Genomic DNA, 22,609 nt, shown 5'->3' with positions numbered 1-22,609 from the left:
ACCCCACATTTGGGGGTAGGCATGGTTTATGGTTCCGGAGATACGGGCCTGCTTGCACAGCCTGTCAGAAGCTACATTCAGAGCGGCCAATATAAATACAAGCTGACACACTGCAGCAGACTGATAGGATCACAGTGCTTATAATAATTATTTGTATATTACTCATGGTAATTAACCCCTTGCCACCCAGGTCAATTCTGACACTTCTCTACTACATGTAAAAATCATCATTTGTTTTTTGCTAGAAAATTACTCTATGGTGGTCTTTGCACTTTTTATGTTGCACGGTGTAGAGCTGCACGATTCTGGCTAAAATGAGAATTGCAATTTTTTTGCTTAGAAGATAGATCACGATTCTCTCACGATTGTTGCGGCGTAACATCATCTTTCACATTAAAACAAAACAAAAAAAAAATGGGCTAACTTCACTGTTTTGTTTTTATGGTTTTTATTATTCATTGAAGTGGGAAAATGCAGTGTGACATAACATATTGCAGCAATAGCCATTGTATTCCCTAGAGTCTCTGCTAAAATATATATGTTTGGCGGTTCCAAGTAATTTTCTAGCAAATAATATTGCTTTTTAACTTAAGAAACAAGTGTTGGACTTTAAGTGGTTAAATTTAGTTACAATGTTAGTTAGTTACAATGTTTCATTTTGTTTACAAACTTCGCAGACTGTCCAGATTTGTTCTTTACACACAGAAGTTTATCCCTTTGATCTAAGAAGGAAGTGTCAGTTACAATGTTTCCTGTTAAAAACTTGGCAGACTGCCCGGATATTTTCTTTTGACAGCTGAAAGTCTCTCCACTTGTTATATGAAAGAATCAGCAAACTCTGCATTGGAGATCGTCAGGGGGGTTAAATCGAAATCACGATTTTTTTAACGATTAATTGTGCAGCTCTAGCACAGTATTTGCGCAGCAATTTTTCAAACATTTTTTTTGGGAAAAAAATGTTTCATTCATTAAAAAAACAGTTAGTTAAGTTAGCACAATTTTTTTTGGTATCCTAAGCGATTTTTTACATTTTTTTAGGTTACATGTTTAGAGTTACAGAGGAGGTCTAGTACTAGAATTATTGTTCTCGCTCTAACGATCGTGGCGTATGTAACCTGTGTGTATCTGGCTCTGATACTACCAGTGCCTACCCAGCCACTGACTAGTATCTCTCCCCAGCCTGTCCCCACACACCCTCTCACCTGCTGACCTGTGGATGGGGGAATCACTCCTGCAGTGTTATTGTGTTCTGCCAGTGAGTACAATGATCAGTGTTGCTAACTTTAGCTGGCAGCACTGATTGTTTTAAGAAAAAAAACCAGGCTGGTTGTACTCAAGTTGATTAATAGATTGACTTGTGTAAAACCAGCTAGCCCATACATAGATTGACTATGGCTGGTCTCTGCATAATTGGCGTAATTTCAATCCATGTATGACCCGCTTAACCACTACTCAGTCCCTAAATATCCTTCCACTCCTGTACATAGTGCCCACTGTCATACTCTCCACACTTCTCTCCTATACATAGTACCCACTGTCATACCCTCCACACTCCTCTCCTATACATAGCGCCCACTGTCATACCCTTCACACTCCTCTCCTGTACATAGTGCCTGCTGTCATACACTTCTCTCCTGTACTTAGTGCCCACTGTCGCACCCTCCACACTCCTCTCCTGTACATACTGCTCACTGTCATACCCTCCACACTCCTCTCCTATACATAGTGTTCACTGTCATACCCTCCACACTCCTCTCCTATACATAGAGCCCACTATCATACCGTCTACATTCCTCTCCTGTACATACTGCCCACTGTCATACCCTCCACACTCCTCTCCTGTACATACTGCCCCATCATACCCTCCACACTTTTCTCTGGTACGTACTACCCTCTGTCAAACCCCCTCACTCTTCCTGTACATACTGCCCATTGTCATACCCTTCACACTCCTCTCCTGTACATAGTGCTTTTTTCCGTGCCCTTTGTACTCCTCTCCTGTACATGGTGCCCACTGTTAGACCCTCCACATTCCTCTCCCTCACCTGCACATACTTCCCACTTATATACCGTCCATACTCCTCCCCTATGTCGCTTACCCACAAAAACAGTTCTTTAAAATTATACTGAATATCCTCAATGTTACCAGCTCTAGAATGGACACACTTTTGTTAGTTCAACTAAAGGAAATATCAGTTCTCATATTTGTTCTGCCCCATTATTAGTACTCATTTAATTTTGTGATTACTACTGTGATGTATAGAGGAACATCGGGGATCTCAGCTACTCTAAATATAGCACTTATATAAAAAAGTGGCCCTGAAAATATTTTTTAAATGTTGGCAACTGTGCACTTAGGCACTGCCCAAGGGCCACCGTCCACCGGGTCAGTAGGGGGCCCCATGAGAGGCTCCTGGGATCCTGTGATAATAAAGCGGTAGTAAACTTTCCTGACATTACTACTTTTTAGAGGCCCTGGGGTAGGTTATGCCACAATGTACAAGTAGGCACAGCATATTAGCACATTAGTGTACACTTACATTTTCAGACTGAGCCCTCCAGTGCTGCGATGAATCAGGCGGGGCCTGGACACTTCCATCTTCACCCGGTCTTCCTTCTGGGCTCTGTGCCTTTGGTCACTTGCCTTGGCTGGGCTGCGTTCATGTCATTCCCACGCATTTATTTATTATTTATTACACCCCATTCACACCTCCGCGACAAAACGCCCGACGCCGGCCGCTCGTGCCGCTGGAGGGGAGAATTCCCATTGCTGTCTATGAGATGGTTCACATCTCATAGACGCCGTACACCTGCGGCATGAAAAAAAGTCCCGGACCCATTTTTTCAGGCGGCATTGGCGTTCGGCCATACAAAGCAATAGGAAGGATTTGTAAAAAAAAAGTTACACTATTTGCGGCAAAATACGCCGCGTACGCGGCGTTACTTGTCGCGGAGGTGTGAATGCAGCCTAAAAGGCCCCACCAAAATCCTCAGCACCAGGCCCATGATGTTCTTATTCTGGCCCTGCAACTACTCCCTTAGTTTACTACTTAGTAGTGACAAATAAAGGTTTGTTAGTTTAAGTCATAAAGTTGTCTAGGTTGGAAAGTATTTGTATTTCCAGATATTTGATTGAGATGGGCTTCCAGGAAAAGAGAAAAAAATGCCTCAAATTATAATATGCCAGTCCCTAAAGTTAGAATTGATATTCTGTGAGCAATAGGCACCTTCCCAAGACACAAGGCACACAAATTGACTATATGCAAAAGAGATGAAATGGACAATATAATGTAAATCCACATAGGTCCTAGCTATATATATAATAACAGTGTAATGAGTAAGCATGGGTTTAACCAATGAGTAACATCTGCTATATTAAAGAAGAGGTTAAATAAAAGAAGAAGCAAACCACCCATGTGAGTGAGAGACAGCACTAATGTTTAAGAGAAACACCACTGATTAAGTGGTGTATCCAGGCGTTATATGTTATGAATAGCATTATAATTAGTCTCTCTTTGGTGAAAAATAATGGGCTCTAGGGAGGGAAGAGCCCACAGCAAGGCAGAAATGAGCTTAGAGCCAGAGCAGAGTCTCATTTTGTTTGTTTCTTTATGGAAGATCTATCTCTGAAAGCAAAGAGTCCAGGTCATCTGAAGAGTGAAGAATATAGACATGACTGTTTTTGTTGGCAGAGAAGGCAAAGGGGTATAGCCATGTCTATGGGGTGCCAGAATCCACAAGTGCTTTGGTGAGCGTTTGCAAGGCATTCCACTTCTCCAGCATTTGATTCGATAGATTTGGGTAGAGGGTTAGTTGAGCCCCATCAATAACACATATAGCCTGTGCTTTACAGAGAATTTCTTCCTTAATACAGAAATAGTGCACATGACATAACGTATCACAAGGTGGAGGGTTGTTGGGGCTGTGTTCCCTGCCCAGGTGCAGGGAACTCTATCATGCTCCAGTGGATCGGTTGGGGAGAGATGTAGCAGGGGTTCATGGCAGAAATATCTTCACTTGGCCATTGGCAGGACACGACCCCAGTATGCTTTTTGTTTTTTTTAAGAAAGTTAACAGTCTCTACTTCTTTATTATATCAGCCTCATAATATTTCCCTGTGTGCACACTAGCAGTAATAGGCAGCGCCGGTCATTTTGCAGTGTTAAACATTGTTTAAAAGAGAATTTATCAAGCAAGCCAGCTAACCAGGTCAGTTTTTTTTATGATTTGATTCAGAGAATATTTCAACATCTTTTTTCCACATTGCTGCATTTTCTCCTATATTCTTTTTGGGGGGAAATAAAACACATCTTATAAGTCATTTTGGAAAAAATGTCCAAAGAAAGAACAGCATCAAAAAGAAACCATTTTGTATGAAATGCAAGTTTTAAAACATTTTTTCACTCAGCATTTTTATTTGAAGCAACATTTTATCATTTACAGTGTATGCCAGTTGAGCTCATTTTTCTTTATCATTCAGCAGCTGATGTCTGTGGTACTATATTTTCAGATAATAGTGCTCTATTTTTTTGTCAGGATTCAGTACAACAGATCCCAATATAATATATGCAGGCTCAGTAGTAGAAAATGATTTCATCTCATCGTGAAGAGTAATTCTGGTGCATACCTCACATAGACTTTAAGGCTTAAAGTTAATAGTGTGATTGCAATTCATGGCTAGTCACAGTTGGTATCAATGCTGATTTGGTACTTTGTTCTTGGTTTAACTGTGAGGAGAGGAAGCTTTCAAGCAATACATCAAAATAAAAGTATTACCTAATGGCAGTTTTATTTTTTTGCTTTGTAGGAAATGAAAATGTAGCAAATAAAGTAAAACTTGTCCTCAACTAGCAGCTTTTCACCAGTGAATAGTATAGTATTATTGATAGCATATCTGTTAGCAGCTAAACATAAAAAAAAAACATAAATAATAATAATAATAATAATAATAATAATAATAATAATAATAATAATAATAATTATTATTATTATTATTATTATTATTATTATTATTATTATTATTATTATTATTATTATTATTATTATTTGTTGTTGTTGTTGTATAATATTAACATTTTATTTTATACATTTTGTATTGGCTTTATCAAAAAAAAATAGGACTAATTTTAAAAAATCTTATAAATTATATAAATAATCACATGCAATAATATAAAGTATAAAATCAGCGAATTTCCAATTTTTATTTGCCAGAACATAAAGAAAAAAATTCAAAACATTCTGAAAGGAGAGCTTAACAATATTGAAATGTATTTTACAGAAATTATGCTTAACTGTATTTCACCTAATTCAACATCTCAAGGCAGCACCTAGGTACAAAAAAAAAGTAAAATGGCATCACTACAATAAAACCATTAATTTTAAAATGGACAAGGAAAACCTGTGGAGGAATATGCGGTAGCATTGAAAAGTATGAAACTAGGGAAAAGCCTGGACTTCCGGTGCAATATTTTAAAAGCTTTTTAGACCTCCTGTCTCCAGGCTTCCTTAGAGCCTTTAATTTGCTTTCCACTAATTCTTGTACTTTGGAGCATTTCCTCGAGGCATATATCACTGTTATCCCCAAGCAAGGTAATTACTGGCTGATATACCTCCTCAACATGGACATCAAGCTATTTTCTAAGATCTTGGCAACCTGTCTATCCTACAATGTACCAGTCTGTATTGACCTTGATCATGTTGGGTATGTCCCTGGCAGAAAGGCCAGGGACATACCGTAAAAGCCCTGGACATGCATCATTGGCTTATCTCCAACCAACAGGAAGGATTCTTTCTCGCAATGGATGCAGAAAAGGCTTTCAATAGCGTGGCCTTGGACTCTATGGAGGCATTGTGTGGAGCTTTGGGGCTTAGACTGATCATGCAAGCGTTCATCATGTCGCTGTACGCAAATACCAGAGCCAAAGTCAGAGTCAATGGCCACCTATCGAACACCTTCTACATCCACAATGCTACCAGACAAGGGTGCCCATTATCCCCTTTGCTTTAAATTCTTACACTGGAACCTTTGCTGCTTCACATCTGGGGGAACTTTGATATTAAATGGGTGTTGGTAAGGAATTTAAAGTTCAAGGTCACAGCCTTTGCGGATGATGTTCTTATTTTCCTCTCTTCATCCCTGATGTCTCTAACCAACCAAATTCAGGACCTTGAACACTTTAACCTCCTTGCCAACCTGAAAATTAATTACTTAAAGTCCTTTGCTCTAAATGTGTCTCTACCATCTGAGTTGGTTGAACAATATCAGGCTAATTTTCTCTTCCAGTGGAAAGTGGATACTATGATTTATCTGGGATTACAATTGCTGAAGATATATCAGAACTCAATACTAGGAATTACATGAAGTTCGCCAGGATCTCCATAGGTGGAATAAACTCACCATCTTCTGGCTTGGACATGAATTCATTCTAAAGATGACGGTCCTCCCGTGCCTTTCTTACAAACTTCAAACTCTGCCGATACGCTTGACTTATTCTTTCTTTGCTTATTATAATAATTAACCTGCGCGGAGAGAGTGGGCGAAGTTTGTGATGCCCAAGGCTAGCAGAGGTATTGGTCTACCAAATTTACATTGCTATTCTTGGGCAGTCCACCTAACCCAGATGGTGGACTGGAAGGTTCATGCTCGCGGTAAATGGTGGGTGGGCTTGGAACATTTAGTATCGGGGCTTGATTTGTGCTTGGTTCCCTGGTTTTCCAGGGAGCATATGCCCCCTCACATCCCCTTATTGGGGCCACTTTTCATGCCTTTGACAGGGCCTGTGACTCTCATGCGGTATATTTAAAACTATGCCCTACCATCCCAGTCAGAGGTAAGCTGGAGTTCTCCTCCAACCAATCCAAAGCCTTTTCAGCCACTGAATGGCTGTACTCAGAGGTGCTGGCCAAACTTTTTTTCCACATAGGCCATTTATCGTGGGTCACTGAACTGGTGGAGATTTTTAACACTGCTTTATTTCATTTCTGGCCTTATCTCCAACTTAAACAATTCATAGACAATCCATTACACAGGGAATGCTTTAGTACTGTAGGTCACTCATGGTGTTGGAGTCTCTGTGCTCTCGAACCACTCCCCAGAGTCATGTAATCTTGACTCTACTGTATATGCTTCTCTGTTTAGTGATCCTCCAGCTAGCTTGCGCTCTGACCATACCTAATGGGAGACTGAACAAGGCATAGATATAGATGATGAGGGTTGTGAGCGCATTCATTTATATATTCATAAAGATCCTTGAACATCTCCATTCAGGCGAATGGTTATAAGATAAAAACTTGCTGGTACAAAACACTGTTTCTGCTCCACAAAATCATGCCTACAGTTTCCGATCATTTATAGAGGTGTTATCAGGAAGCGGGTGCCTTTCTCTATGTTTGGTGGATCTAGTCGGTTATCCAGCCTTTCTGGCGTAAGTTTCATGACATGACAACATTTTCTCGTTCCCAATGGAGTTTTCTACAGCATAATACCTTCTTCATTCTTCCAGGATCCCTAAATGACAGTATCACAAATCCATTGCTATGCACATGATTAACGCTGCTAGGATTTGTGTGCCAATTCACTTGCAGTCAATCTGTCCTCCTTCTATGAAGGAATGGCTTCAACAAATTAGGGCTCTTTCACACGTCAGCTCAGTTTTTTAGATCAGTTTTTTTTTCATCAGTTGATCCGTTTTTCCATCAGTTTTTCGTCCGTTTTTCGTCAGTTTTTCATCAGTTTTTCCATCCGTTTTTCCATCAGTTTTTCCATCCGTTTTTTCATCCGTTTTTTTTTTGTTTTTTTTGGGGCTTTTTACATATTTTGATGAAAAACGGATGTTAGCGGATCGGATGGTAAACGGATCATCCGCTAACGTCCGTTTTTCGTCCGTTCCGTTTTTTTTGACGGAAGAAAAATAGGGTTTTCTTCCATCCAAAAAAACGGAACTTAACGCAGACGGATGCTAACGGACGTTAGCGGATGCTCATCCGCTAACGGACGTTAACCCATAGGGAAGCATTGCGGTCCGTTAACGGACGTCCAAAAAAGACGAACGGAACGGACGTGTGAAAGAGCCCTTACTCGTACAGCAGAGCTGGAGAAGCTGATCCACACTTCTCATGACAATGTTTCTAAATGATCTCACACTTGGGGACTTGGATATCCTTTCAAGGCTCTCTGTTATACCACACACTCTTGTGGGATGATGTGTGAAATCTGTCAGGATACCTGAAGTGCTGTTGGATCTTCTTTTTTACTTTGACATCTACAAGCTACACCACAGGTGTGATGTTCTTGGATTTGATTCTGTAGGTGGAGATGGAGATGACAGATGGTGCTTTCTCCCTCTCCACTACTCCTTACTCCCCCTCTTTTTTTCTTTATCTCTTCTCCCCCACCCTTTCGGATTTCTAGAACCTCTGTTCCATTGTCCACCTTTTTTTCTGTGAGCTCTTCCATGCCCTTGCTCCTTAAACCCATTTTGTGTTTGGGGCACATGGTTGTAAAGGGTGGGGGGGTGTAATTTGATTTTGGCTAATTTAAGACCTAATAATCTGCTCCTCTGTATTCTGTTGTATGTGACTCCTTCACCCACAGGTCTGCTCTACTACATATTACTCAAGTACATATTCCCAAATTCAGTTGACATTACATGATACAGATAGTTTTTTCCTTTTTTGTGATTCTGTTTATTCACCCCCGCATCTTTACAGATGTTGATGCTACATTCTGTACCTACTATGTGAATTTGTTCTACATTTGGAATGTATCCATTGTACTTTCTTACTCAATAAAATGTTTATGCAAAAACAAAAACAAAAAAACAAGCAAAATAGGGGCATGCTAATACAAAATCTGATCGTAGTATACTACAAAACAGTTTAAACCTTGTGTCCACACAAGAAAAATAGGCCCTTGTGACAATTTAAAGAGGTTCTAAACCTCCAAACAAACCTCCCCTCCAAAAAAAAACCTGCAAGACAAAGGCATAACAAGCTAGTATGCATTGCATACTAGCCTAATATGAAATACTTATCTTAGAACGATGCCCTGAATTTGCACAGACACACCGAGTACATGGCCGATGACTTCCATGATCGCAGGCACCAGCGATATCATTGGCCAGAGCCATGATGACACCACCGGTCATGGCCGGGCCCTGGAGAAATGGCACCAGCGCTACGTTTCTTCAGTGCGCATGTGCTGTTGACGTTGCCAAAAGTGTATATAGTGAATACTACCTAAACTGTGAAAGTTTAGGAGGTATTTACAGTACCTATAGGTAAGACTTATTATAGGTTTACCTGTAGGTACAAGTGGTGCACCAGAGTATACAACCCCTTTAAAGTGTGATCACTATGTGTTGTTGGATAATATTAGATGCTAACAATAGACTTGAACTTAATAACAAATTGTACAAGAATCACTGTGGAATATACAGTATATATACTAACGGGATATGCTGGCATGATATAGAACTCCAAGATTATCAACCCAAACTGGATATAATTGGCTAAAATAATCTAATCTTAACCCCTTCACGCTGACATAACACATATATGCGGCCTCATTGCACTGGACTTTTTTATGCTGGGCCGCATATATGTGTTTCTACCTTTGTGCTGGGAGAGCGATGCACACAGAGACCAGGTTCTCACCGAGAGCCCCAGGCCCCACACTAATGATTTGGACCCGGATCTCCCAAAGAAAAGAAGAAGAAAAATATTTAGCTCAAGGTCAGTGACAGGGTTAGTGTTTGGGTCAAGGTCAGGGTCAAAGGTCAAGGTCAGGGTCAGTATATGGGTCAATGTCAGGGTCAGTATATGGGTCAATGTCAGGGTCAAAGGTCAAGGCCAGGGTCAGTATATTTTGGACAGGATTTTTTTTAAATTAGCATCAGTGTCAGTTAGTGTCGGTGTGTTTTACTTAGGACTAACACATGTCAAATTTGTGCTCAGAAATTTAGATTTGTTTTACCCTTAGGTGTGAAGGGGTTAATTTAACAACAACAACACAAAAACACATTAAGATGAACTTCAGAAAGTATTCTTATTTATTTCCTGATGTAGTAATTATTTTAATAGGTATTCCTTTACTGGGTAATCAGAAGAGAAAATGGTTCATTTCAGAAAAACATTAAAATTAATGTAGAACTAAAAATACTTCTGCAGAATGCTTCCAGGGTAAACAGAAGTGCTTTTTTGTTAAAAGATTTTACCCTTAATTTGTTCATGTTTTTTTCTTCTTCCTGCTAAACACATCCTGTGATTTTTCTATAAATTGTGGGGTCAATTTACTAAAACTGGAATATTCAGAGTCTGATTTAGCTGTGCATGGCAGCCAACCAGCTTCTAATTGCAGCTTGTTAATTTAAGCTTTGACAATAACATCTGGAAGCTGATTGGTTTCTATGCAGAACTGCATCCGATTTTGCATGGTGCAGTTTTAGTAAACCCTTTGTGTGGATGTATGTGAACTCCAGTGAAGGTTAACATCACCATTTTACTGTAGTGACTACTACAGTATGTTGTAATGTATTCTACATCGTAACAACAGTCTCTGGTACAACTTAAAGCGGTTGTAAAACCAAAAATTAAAAAAGAAAAAAAATCTGCAAGACAAAGGCATAATTTGCTAGTATGACATCTCTCCGGAAGGTTACTTCCAGGTATCGCCGCCCCGGCGATGTGATTGGCCAGATCGGCGAAGACGTCACTCCGTGCATGTGTGCGGGAGCCGTCAAAGCCAGCATTAGCCATTCACAAAACCGACATTCTCAGTGCGCCGTTGTCTATGGCGTACATGCGCCGAAGACATGGGTGCATTCTTTTTGGCAAATATCTCCTAAACCGTGTAGGTTTAAGAGATATTGCAAACTCCTACAGGTAAGCCTTAATCTAGGCTTATCTGTAGGTAAAACATGTCAAACAGGGTTTACAACCACTTTAAGAGCATACAGCAAAAGGTGACAACAATGCAGATGTACTGAGCCATTGTCACCCTAGAGACAGAAGTGCCTGTGAGCACACCTTTTTGTTATGATTAAAAAAAAAGGTTATACTGTTTGGTCTAGGTGTTTTGCTTAAAGCGGATGTGAGACTAAAAAAAATTATTAAAAGCCAGCAGCTACAAATACTGTAGCTGCTGACTTTTAATATTAGGACACTTACCTGTCCTGGAGTCCAGCGCCGTCCGCAGCAGAGGACGAGCGATCGCTTGTCACTCTGCTGCTCCCCCCGCCATCCTCAGTGAGGGAACCAGGAAGTGAAGCGCTCCGACTTCACTAACCGGTTCCCTACCGCGCATGCGCTAGTTGGGCTGCACCGCTGATTGGCTCCCGCTGTGCTTTGGGAGCCGAGTGTTCCCAGAGCACAACGGGGGGAGGACGGGAGGTGAGGTTCTGGCCGCAGTAAACCCGAAACTGTGTGGCCGGAAGTGGGTGCAAATACCTGTCTTTAGACAGGTATCTGCACCCCCTCCCCCTGAAAGGTGTCAAATGTGACACCGGAGGGGGGCAGGGTTCCGATCAGCATGAGTTCCACTTTAGGGTGGAGCTCCGCTTTAAGATTCAGAGCTGGAAGATGCTTGTTTACATCAGCATCTCCCCGTTCTTCCTTACCATTAGACAATCGGGGGTATCCCCGCGGCGATTGAGTCTGTGAGACCCGCGGTCGGGTTCATAGAGCTCATGGCAGGCACGTGCATATGTATATAGTTGTGCGCTGGTCGGCAAGCAGTTAAAATATAAAATCCTTGCATTGTCTTTATTTTTATCTGCCTGAACCTATACAGTATATGAAGTCTACAGAGATTCATATGAATTACCGTATTTATCGGGGTATACCGCGCAACCGGCGTATAACGCGCACCCCAAGCTTAGAAAGGTAGTTTGAGGTGTCCGTCTGCGGCCTCCATCCAGGTGTCCATCTCCATCCAGCGTGTCCGTCTGCGAATCCATCCGCACCTTGGGGTTGCATCGGTGTTTGTTTTTGTATTTGGCGCCTCGGCCGAGTGGAGAGGAGCCGGATTTCCTGTGTGTTCGGCTCCTCTCGGCTTTTCTCTGCTTCTCTCGGCCCCTCTCACGTGGCTGTGAGTGGAGCCGAGGGTGGCCGAGCCTAGCCTAGTGCGCAGTACACTCGGCTCGGCTCTAGGCTGCGGCAGGCGGAGACGAGCATGGCCGAGCCTAGCCGAGTGCGCAGTACACTCGGCTCAGGTCGGCTCTAGGTTGCGGCGCTCAGAGACAGCGGGGATCAGCGTATATCGCGCACCCACGATTCCCCCTGATTTTAAAGGGAAAAAAGTGTGCGTTATACGCCAATAAATACGGTATACATTTCAATTTCCTAGGCCATTAATTTGAGCTATTCTCTGCTAATCTTATTGATTTTGATTTTGCATGATTTATTTCAGTAAATTGATGGATATTCTACTCTTATTCAGGTAGATCTCTCAATTTAAATGCTACATGAACTATGTATTTGAATTGGTTTTACTGATCTTATGTAATGTGGGTATATTTCTAAACTAATTTTCTAATAACTAAAATCCAGCAGCAAAGAGCTATTTGCATTTTACTTTAACAGTCAGAGATTTAAACCAAGACCCAAAAGAAAAAGTTGTTTTTTCTGTATGTGATTCAGACGACAGCTGAACAGCCTGTGAGTTATGCGTTTGCAGAGAAGTCCATTTTGGCCTCTTTCATCAAGATCAACAGCTTTGCTTGTGAGCTTTTACTGAGCTGTATGCGGCGACTCTCACCCGAGAAGTCACAGCATGATTATCTGACTTTGGTTTCAGATATTAAACAAAGATCTTCCTCTTTCTCAGCTGCATCTGTGCTGAATTTGTTACACAGCAGAACGTGACGTATTTAATAGAAATTAGTATTTTAGTGCAGTTCACACAGCCATTTCGCAGGATAGAAAAAAAAAATAATGTCTCTTCACCTCAGCCTAAAATATTTATCTGTATTACAAACTGAAAATGGGAACAGCGTAATGTAAAAAGGAGATGTGATGCTGGAGCTACAAAATGCTACATCAGTCTATTCCTATAATCTGTAAAGTTTTTTTTTTTTTTTTTTTACTGCACATCACTATGACAGTATAAAATAGGGCATTATTTACTAAAAGAGCATACATAAGTCTAGAAAGAAATCACTATGAGAACTGGTAGGCCTTGCACACACGACCGAGGAACTCCTCGGAAAAGACACATTGTTTTCCTCAACGAGTTCCTTGTTAGGCTTGTTGAGAAACTTGACAGGCTTTCTTTGTGTACACACAGTCAAGACCAAATCTCCTCGTTCTCAAACGCGGTGACGTACAACACATTCGACGGCAGGGGAAGTTTGATTCCACTGGCACAACCCTTTGGGCTGCTTTTTCTAATCTCATGTTACTGCGTGTTAAGTAAAAGTTTGGTAGGAGACGATTTGCACTTTTCAGCGTGACAAATGTGCTATCTCCATTACAAACGCTACTTTTACCGAAGGTGCGCTCCCGTCTCATACTTTATTCTGAGCATGCGCAGGTTTCGAAGCATACACATGAATGTGTTTCTCGTCGAAAACCAGCCCGACGAGGAACTCGACGAGGAAATTGAGACTTCCGTCGAGGAAAAAGAGAACTTGTTCTCTTTTTTCCTCGTCGAGTTCCTCGGCAGTTTTCTCAATGAAAAGCATACACACGACCGTATTCCTCGTGCAGAAAAGCTCTGCCACCATGATGGATTCTTGATGGATTCTGTCGAGGAAAGCGGTCGTGTGTACAAGGCCGTATACTTGAGCTGCAGGTTTGCATGAGTGCACGGATGGACCAATAAATGCAATCCCTTAAAGGGTAAATAAGCAAATTAAGAAACAAATAATATAGCACATATAAATGTGACACTAATTATATTGTAATTGAATGTTATTAAAAATGATCTTTCCTTTTCAATCTGCAGCCACTGTAATTTTATGAGAATGAATTGCAATATGGCTACATGGAGTTCTTCTGTACACAGAATGTGTACTGACCACTCCCCAGAAACATAATTTCCTTCTTGTGTCATTGGCTCACCAATTTTCCCAGAAGTATGCTTAAGATACAAGTCAGATTTCAGGCATCCCCTGCAACAAAAATGTCATTTTTGGAGAGATACTTTCAATTGGAGCACATCTAAAGGGATGCAGACCCAGCAGATTTTCTAATTAGTGCCCTGCAGCTGCACACCTGACAGTTCATTATGAAACCACTCCCATTAGACCCACTTTGTACAGAGGCACAGACAAACACACATGGTTTACTTCAGAATAACAAAAGGTAGGAATCTGCAACAAAGGTTGTTGTAATCCTTGCAATGTACATAGGTCACACAGAGGGGAATGTTTTTTTTCTCAACAAAAGTGAAGTTATGCTTTAACTTATCTGCTAATGGTCACTGCATATTATGGTCACTTATGGTCAATGCATATATTGCAACCCCCCCGCTTTTTCTGACCCTACCTTCAAGAAGAATGTCATTAAAATAGGCAATACTTGAGACAACAAACAACAACAAACACTGGACTATGTAGCATGCTACACAGTATACAAAGTGCAGTGGAAAAAAGTATGTAACAGTGGGGTAGATTTACTAAAAATGGTGCACAATGAATCTGGTGCATTTGTGCAAAGTAACTAATCAGCTTCTAACTATAGCTTGTTCACTTAAAGCGGCATTCCACCCAAAAATTTAACTTCCGCTTTAATTGCAAGTGACCCCCTGAGACATGCCAAATTTTTTTTTGGGGGGGGGGGCAGATACCCTCTTTTTTACAGGTATCCAGCTTCCACTTCCTCCTGGGTCACTGTTGCGCCAGAAGGAAGTCCACCTCCCCTCCCTCTCTGCAATCTTCTGGGACACGTCACTGATTGCCCGGCAGTCATGGTGCTCAGTGCGGCTCGCGCATGCGCAGTGTGTGCCCGGCTGTGAAGCCACAGCCAGGGTCCCTCAGTGACAATGAGAGAATGGGGAGATGAGCGGGTCTTCACACGCCTGCATCGCTGGAACTTTGGGACAGGTGAGTGTCTGATTAATAAAAGTCAGCAGCTACACTTTTTGTAGCTGCTGACTTTTATATGGGTGGAACTCCGCTTTAAGCTCTGACAATAAAACCTAGAAGCTGATTGGTCACTATGCAGAGCCACACCAAATTCTGTGTGCACCAGTTTTAGTAAATATCCCCCCAGTGTCTCTTATACTACTGTCAGTAAGAGCAAAAATCTTTCCTATTGTTGGTGTCAGTAGGCAATGATTCCAGCACAATTACAATGATGGAAAGCTTTTTGTTTCTGTATCTTGCACTTTATAGATACGTGAAAGATTTTCTGTTTACAAACTATGCCCAAAAAATATTGACAGTTGGCAACTAGGGATGAGCCGAACACCACCCTGTTCGGTTCGCACCAGAACCTGTGAACAGACCAAAAGTTTGTGTGAGCTTTAGAACCCCGTTAAAGTTTATGGGACTTGAACGTTTGAAATCTAAAGTGCTAAGTTTAAGGCTAATATGCAAGTTATTGTCCTAAAAAGTGTTTGGGGACCTGGGTCCTGCCCCAAGGGGCATGTATCAATGCAAAAAAGAGTTTTAAAAATGGCTGTTTTTTCGGGAGCAGTGATTTTAATAATGCTTAAAGTAAAAACAATAAAAGTGAAATATTCCTTTTACATTTCGTACCTAGGGGGGTATTGAGTATTCCTGTGAAGCAGCGAATGTTTCCCGTTCTTAGAACTGTCTCTATTTCTGAAGGAAAAAAAGTCATTTAAAATCACTCGAGGCTATAATGAATTGTCGGCTCTGGGCAATTCAGAGAAAAGTCATTCATAAAAAAAAAAATAGCATGTGGGTCCCCCAAAATTCAATTACCAGGTCCTTCAGGTCTGGTATGGATATTAAGTGAAACCCTGCCGTCAATTTAAAAAAAAAATGACGTGGGGTTCCCCCCAAATATCCATTCCAGACCCTTCAGGTCTGGTGTGGGTTTTAAGGGGAACTCCACCCCCCAAAAAAAAATGGGGTGGAGTTCCCCCAAAAATCCACACCGGACCCCTTATCCGAGCACACAACCTGGCCGGCCATGTTGATGGGGACAAGGGCCTCATCCCCACAACCCTTGCCCAGTGGTTGTGGGGGGGCTTATCGGAATCTGGAAGACCCCATTTAACAAATGGGACCCGCAGATCCCGGCCCCCCCATGTGAATTGGTAATGGGGTACATTGTATCTCTATCATTTCACTAAGAAAGTGTACAGAATTGTAAAAATAAAAAAAACACACAGTGGAAAAAGTCCTTTATTAAAAAAATAAATAATAATCCAGCGGTGGTAATCCACTCTCGGTCCCCGCTACAAAGTTGTCGGTATCCTGCGATGGGTGATCTCCTCTCCGCCAGGGTCCAGCAATGAGAAGATCTCTTCATCCAGGTCCGGGATCCAGAGCGCACGCATTTCCGGCTGCCTGTCTCCACCAGAGACAGCCCAGCAAATGACGCGGCTTGAGCCAGTGACAGTTTTTATATAGGTGAGGCGGGGCCACCCATCACGGGACCCTGCCCCCTCTGATGCAAGGAAAAGCCTGGGCTTCAGAGGGGGACGGGGTCACGTGACTGATGAAGAGATATTTTCTTTGCTGCACCCCCGGTGGAGAGGAGATCACACGTCGCAGGATACCGACAACGTTGGAGCGGAGACCGAGAGTGGATTACCACTGCTGGATTTATTTTTTTACAATGTACCCCATTACCAAGTCACATAGGGGGGGGGCGGGATCTGGGGGTCCCCTTTGTTAAAGGGGTCTTCCAGATCTCGATAATTCCCCCGCCCGCAGACCCCCACAACCACAAGGGTTGTGGGGATGAGGCCCTTGTCCCCATCAACATGGGGACATGGTACTTTGAGGGGTCACAGACCCCAAAGCATCCTCCCAATGTTGAGGGCATGTGGCCTGGTATGGTTCAGGAGGGGGGCACCCCCCTCTTTTTCGGTGGCCGGCCAGGTTACGTGCTCGGGTAAGTGGTCTGGTGTGGATTTTTGGGGGAAATCCACACCATTTTTTTTATTTGGGGTGGAGTTCCCCTTAAAATCCACAACAGACCTGAAGGGTCTGGAATGGATATTTGGGGGGAACCCCCCGTCATTTTTTTTTATTTGACGCCGGGGTTCCCCTTAATATCCATACCAGACCTGAAGGCCCTGGTAATTGAATTTGGGGGGACCCCGACGCTTTTTTTTTTATGAATGACTTTTCTCTGAATTGCCAGGACCCAACAATTCATTATAGCCACGAGTGATTTTAAATGATTTTTTTCCTTCAGAAACAACACTTTGTGCAGAGACAGTTATAAGCACAGGAAACATGTGCTGCTTCACAGGCATACTATACACCCCCCTAGGTACGAAATTTAAAGAAATATTTCACTTTTATTGTTTCACTTTAAGCATTATTAAAATCACTGCTCCCAAAAAAACTGACATTTTTAAAACTTTTTTTTGCATTGATACCTGTCCCCTGGGGCAGGACCCAGGTCCCCAAACACTTTTTAGGACAATAACTTGCATATTAGCCTTTAAAATTAGCACTTTAGGTTTCTCCCATAGACTTTAACAGGGTGTTCCGCGACTTTTCGAATTTGCCGCGAACACCCCAAATTGTTCGCTGTTCGCTGAACAGGCGAACAGGCAATGTTCGAGTCGAACATGAATTTGATTTGAACTCGAAGCTCATGCTTATTGGCATCCCTGCAAGCAGCATATGAAATATGAGTACCCGCTGTTGTCATGGCCAAAATTTATATATTATAGACATGTGAATTTGTTTTAGTCCGAATGCATTTTCGTCCGAATTTCAGGTATTTTCTTTATCGTTTTAACAAAAACGAAAACGAATTCTCAGAAAACAAAAAACTAAAGATCCGACATAAACAAATGCTTTATTTTCGTTGCAACAGCAGTTCGATATAGATAGGAGATTCTACATGACGCTGACAATAACAATCTGTGTCTATCGAACCTGTAGTCGAATGTGCCTAACCTTAACTCTATTAGTCCAATATTATTCTACATAGAGGAAAGATTCGACATAGAGAGAAAAGATTCGACATTATAGAGAGAAAAGATTCGACATTTTAGAGAGAAAAGATTCAACATTATAGAGAGAAAAGATTTGACATAGAAAGAAAAGATTCGACATAGAGAGAAAAGATCGCTGCTGGAACTGGATGGGGGAAGTAAAATAAAAATAATGATGATGATGAATGATATTGGCTGATTGTAACCAAAGAGGAGGAGCAGAAAAATAGCTAGAACTAACTTGACAATTCAACATAAACGACGAAGATTCGACAAAGCTTCGAAAAACATACAAACGTTGAATCTGTCATTGAAGGCTTATGGTGTCTGTCGAAAGTTCTAAGAAGATTCAAAGGAGCAGCTAAACTGCTGTATGACGCTGCAATCTTACATTTCCGGTCAAATGCTCGGACCATAGGCTATATAAAAATTCTAATGTTGGTTGACTAGTAATAATAACTAATAAATATAATTATTACTCTATTAGTTCTCTATTTTGTCGCCGAGATCCTCGTCGGCTTCCTCGGCAAAAAGTGTACACCCGCCCGGGTTTCTCGGCAGAATTCAGCTCCGATCGAGTTTCTGGCTGAATTCTGCCGAGAAACTTGGTCGTGTGTATGGGGCCTAAGAGCAAAATTGGTCATTTGGTCTTGCTTTTTGATGCAAAAACAAACACAGATTTTCTTTAGTAAATCAGGCACAAAGGCTTTAGTGTTTACTTTTGTTTTGTTTGGGATTGTTTCTGACCATTTATTGTATGCCAATCATTTTTTTAAATATTTTTCAACAGAACATTATCAGCTTTATGTTCCTGAATCAGCTCAAGTGGGCTCAGCAGTTGGCAAAATCAAGGCAAACGATGCAGACATTGGACTAAATGCTGACATCAGATATGCAATCGTCAATGGAGATGGTGTTTTCTCCATATCCACTGATAAAGAAACAAGGGAGGGAATCCTGTTGCTCAAAAAGGTAAACTATTTTCTTTGAATGTGACCTTATTATATGTGTGACACTATTTTCATCAAAATATTTTCACTAAATGATGTTTCTGGACTATACATGAAGACTTGAATCTAAAGTGTTGGCCATTGGTATACAAATAATATAAAAACAGCCCTTCCCTGAGTTTGTTCTGATCTGCTGTCGTAATCCAACTTCAATCAGGCTGTCAGTCATGCTCTTTGCTTGTTCACTTTCTTTTTTCCCATTTTTATTCAAAACTAACTTTTTTTTTTAAAGTAATGTTTTTTGGTCCATTTGTTGTATATATATATATATATATATATATATATATATATATATATATATATATATATATATATATATATATATATATATTATATATATATATATATATATATATATATATATATATATATATATATATATATATATATATATATATTATATATATATATATATATATATATATATATATATATATATATATATATATATATATATATATATATATATATATATATATATATATACAACAAATGGACCATTACACTGTATAAGTTTATACGTATGTGTAGAAACTGATATTTTGTAGTATTTTTATTTTATAATTTGACACACAGTCTCATTATGAATTAATTTATGGTCTTGCAACTACTAATGGTGGACACGGTCTTTGTTTATTATTATCTTTGAGCTGAAAAATGGTGTAAAGAATCTGAGATATTATATCTGAAAATGATTTTCTTCCTCAGTTCCATGGCTTTCATGAAACATTTTTGGCAGACAAACTGACAAACTTAATATTTGATCAAAAACTACTCTTTCAGCCTTTAACCTCCCTGGCGGTCTTCCCGTGTCTGACACGGGGTTAGATTTTCCTGCTACGATCGGTAACCCCGTGTCAGCCACGGGCTTGCCTCGCTAGATCCACAGGCACAAGTTACTTACCTTGTCCCTGGATCCAGCGATGCCACCGCGCTGTGTGAGCGAGCAGGACCTCGCTCGATTCACACAGTGCCTCCGTGTGACGCCGATCTCCGTTCCCTGCGACGTTACGACGCACGGGGACGGAGAACGGCGCCAAATTCAAAAAAGTAAACAAACACCTTACATACAGTATACTGTAATCTTATAGATTACAGTACTGTATGTAAAAAAAACACACCCCCCCTGTCCCTAGTGGTCTGTCCTGTGTCATGCATGTCATTTTATATAATAAAAACGTTTCTTTCTCCCTGCAAACTGTAGATTGTCCATAGCAACCAAAAGTGTCCCTTTATGTCAAAAATAGTTTTAGATCAGCTAAAAAACAGCGATAATAAATTATAATCACTTGCAGAATTGTGCGATAGCGATTTGTGGGGAAATTCGTCATAAAAAAAAAAAAATAATGACAGCAACAATTCTGCAACTGAGCAAATTTCAGTGATTTTGATTTGATTACATTATTGAATAATTTTTATTATAATTATATTATTATTTGTTATAATTATTTATAATTATTTATTATATTATAATTTATAATTTTGTTTTTAAAAAAATGTCATACCCGGGATGCCTATTAGAAGCTTGTTTGGTCAGATTTAAGTGAGTTATTTCTAAAAATTACAGACCTACAATATAAAACGCCAAATTTCCTTGCAAATAATGGTACCGCTTTTAGCATGTTTTTTCTGACAGAATCATACCGCCAGGGAGGTTAAATAAAAGAAAAATTAAGAAATAAACCAGAACTTTCATAGATTCAACCACAGATATTGATATGAATAAATCAAAGCAAAGCGTACAATGTAATTTCCACCTCTGCATATTTTGCGTTAGCACCGACGTAATTTTTTGAACGGCGACGTGCGTTACGTCCTTTCCTATTCCCGTAAGACTTATGCAAAAAAAAACTTTCAAAATTTGACGCGGGAATGACGGCCATACTTTAACATGGCTAAATATAAGCCATTGAAATAGCATCCGTAACTTTACGACGGGAAAAGCCTACGTAAGAGAATGTGACAAGTGCGCATAGCTTCGTGGATCGCCGTAAACAGCTAATTAGCATACCCGATGTGAAAAACAACGCAAACTCCACCCAGCGGGCGCCAAAGTATTGCATCCTAAGATCCGAAGGCGTACGAAGCCGTACGCCTGTCGGATCTTAGCCAAATGCCGTTGTATCTTTGTTTGAGAATTCAAAATAAAGATACGACGCAGGAAATTTGAAAGTACACCGGCGTATCAGTAGATACGCCGCATACTCTCACTGTGAATCTGGCCCAAAATGTCTAATATTTTAGAAGCTCTGAAGTCAGTCAGCACCAAATTGGGTAAAAGGAAACTATCCATTGTTTGCATATGTGTTTTGCCTCAGAAACATATATTGTCAAACCACAAACAATCTTTTGATTAATCCAAAAATTTACAGTGTTGCCTAAACAGACCTTACCATAAAAGAGAGATCTTTCTACTTAGTAGTCACCCATCCCATGTGAAAACATTTAGCACGTTCTCACAACATTTGGGATCCTCAGTTTTCCCAGGATGCCACAGGAACTTTGAGCAACATCGTCAACACCTAGGCAAGAAGGCCAGAAGCCAGGGCCTGAGATAAGTATCTTTTTTTCGTATGATTTTTTTATCGGTAATGTCTTTTTTTTTTACCTATGCATTTTTACAAGAGTAGTGGAGGGTACTTAATAGCAATACATTGTACCCATTCACCTAAAAGAAAAAGTGTCAAAAATATAAAAAACACTACAAAGGTTTTTAAAGTAATTTATTAAGGAAGGTCCGGCATCTCTTCTGACTTCTTCTCCCCTCTCTACAGCTCTTCTGCCTTCTCCGCTGATGTCTTCTGCCTCTGCCGGTTCTTCCTCCCTCTCTGGGTCTTCTCCACTCTCTGCTGATGTCTTATAGCCCTCTCTGGTTCTTATCCCCCTGTACGCTGTCTTCTGCCTCTGCAAGGTCTTCTCTGCTGTCTTCTCTTTTGCTATGTACTTCTTATGATGTTGACTCAATGCTCTCTCCCGCTCTAATGCTGGGTGCGCGGTGTGCCACTACTTATAATGGCATGGGGCGGGGGCACCGGTGTGATGTCATCCAAATGCCCGCCCCTTGTGATGTCACCTCCTGGGCATTATGCTTCTGGTGACCCCATCCCATGCCAATATAAGTAGTGAAACACCATGCACCCAGCATTAGAGCGGGAGAGAGCGTCTAGCCAACATCAGAAGAAAAACAGAGGGAGAGAAGACCCCGCAAAAGAGTGAGAAGACAGCAGAGAAGACCCAGCAGAGGCAGAAGACAGTGGACAGAGGGATAAGAACCAAAGTCGGAAGTGATGCCAGAGCTGCCTTAATAAATTACTTTAAAAATTTGTGTAGTATGTTTTATTTTGACCCTTTTTTTAGGTGAATGGGTAGGGGTAAAATGTACCCCATACTCATTCAAATAGGGTGGGGGGCTTGTTAAAGGGGGCTTCCAGATTCCGATAACCCCTCCGCCTGCATACCCTGACAACCAACGGCCAGGATTGATAGGATAACAGTGCTCCCACCCAGCTGT

At 40.9% G+C, this 22,609-nt stretch overlaps 1 protein-coding gene across 1 annotated transcript in view; it reads left to right on the top strand.

Moving 5' to 3' along the window:
- Positions 1-22,609, top strand: part of CDH18 (cadherin 18) — a 925,909-nt gene that overhangs the window by 670,135 nt on the left and 233,165 nt on the right. Inside the window, exon 6 of the mRNA XM_040353556.1 lies at positions 18,879-19,060. Within this exon, the coding sequence (XP_040209490.1) occupies positions 18,879-19,060 (182 nt within the window). The remainder of the gene's footprint in view (positions 1-18,878; positions 19,061-22,609) is intronic.

This window comes from Rana temporaria, chromosome 5, assembly GCF_905171775.1.
Source record: "Rana temporaria chromosome 5, aRanTem1.1, whole genome shotgun sequence".
Taxonomy (NCBI): domain Eukaryota; kingdom Metazoa; phylum Chordata; class Amphibia; order Anura; family Ranidae; genus Rana; species Rana temporaria.
The sequence above is the reverse complement of the archived record's forward strand: the minus strand, read 5'-3'. Positions and strand labels throughout refer to the sequence as shown.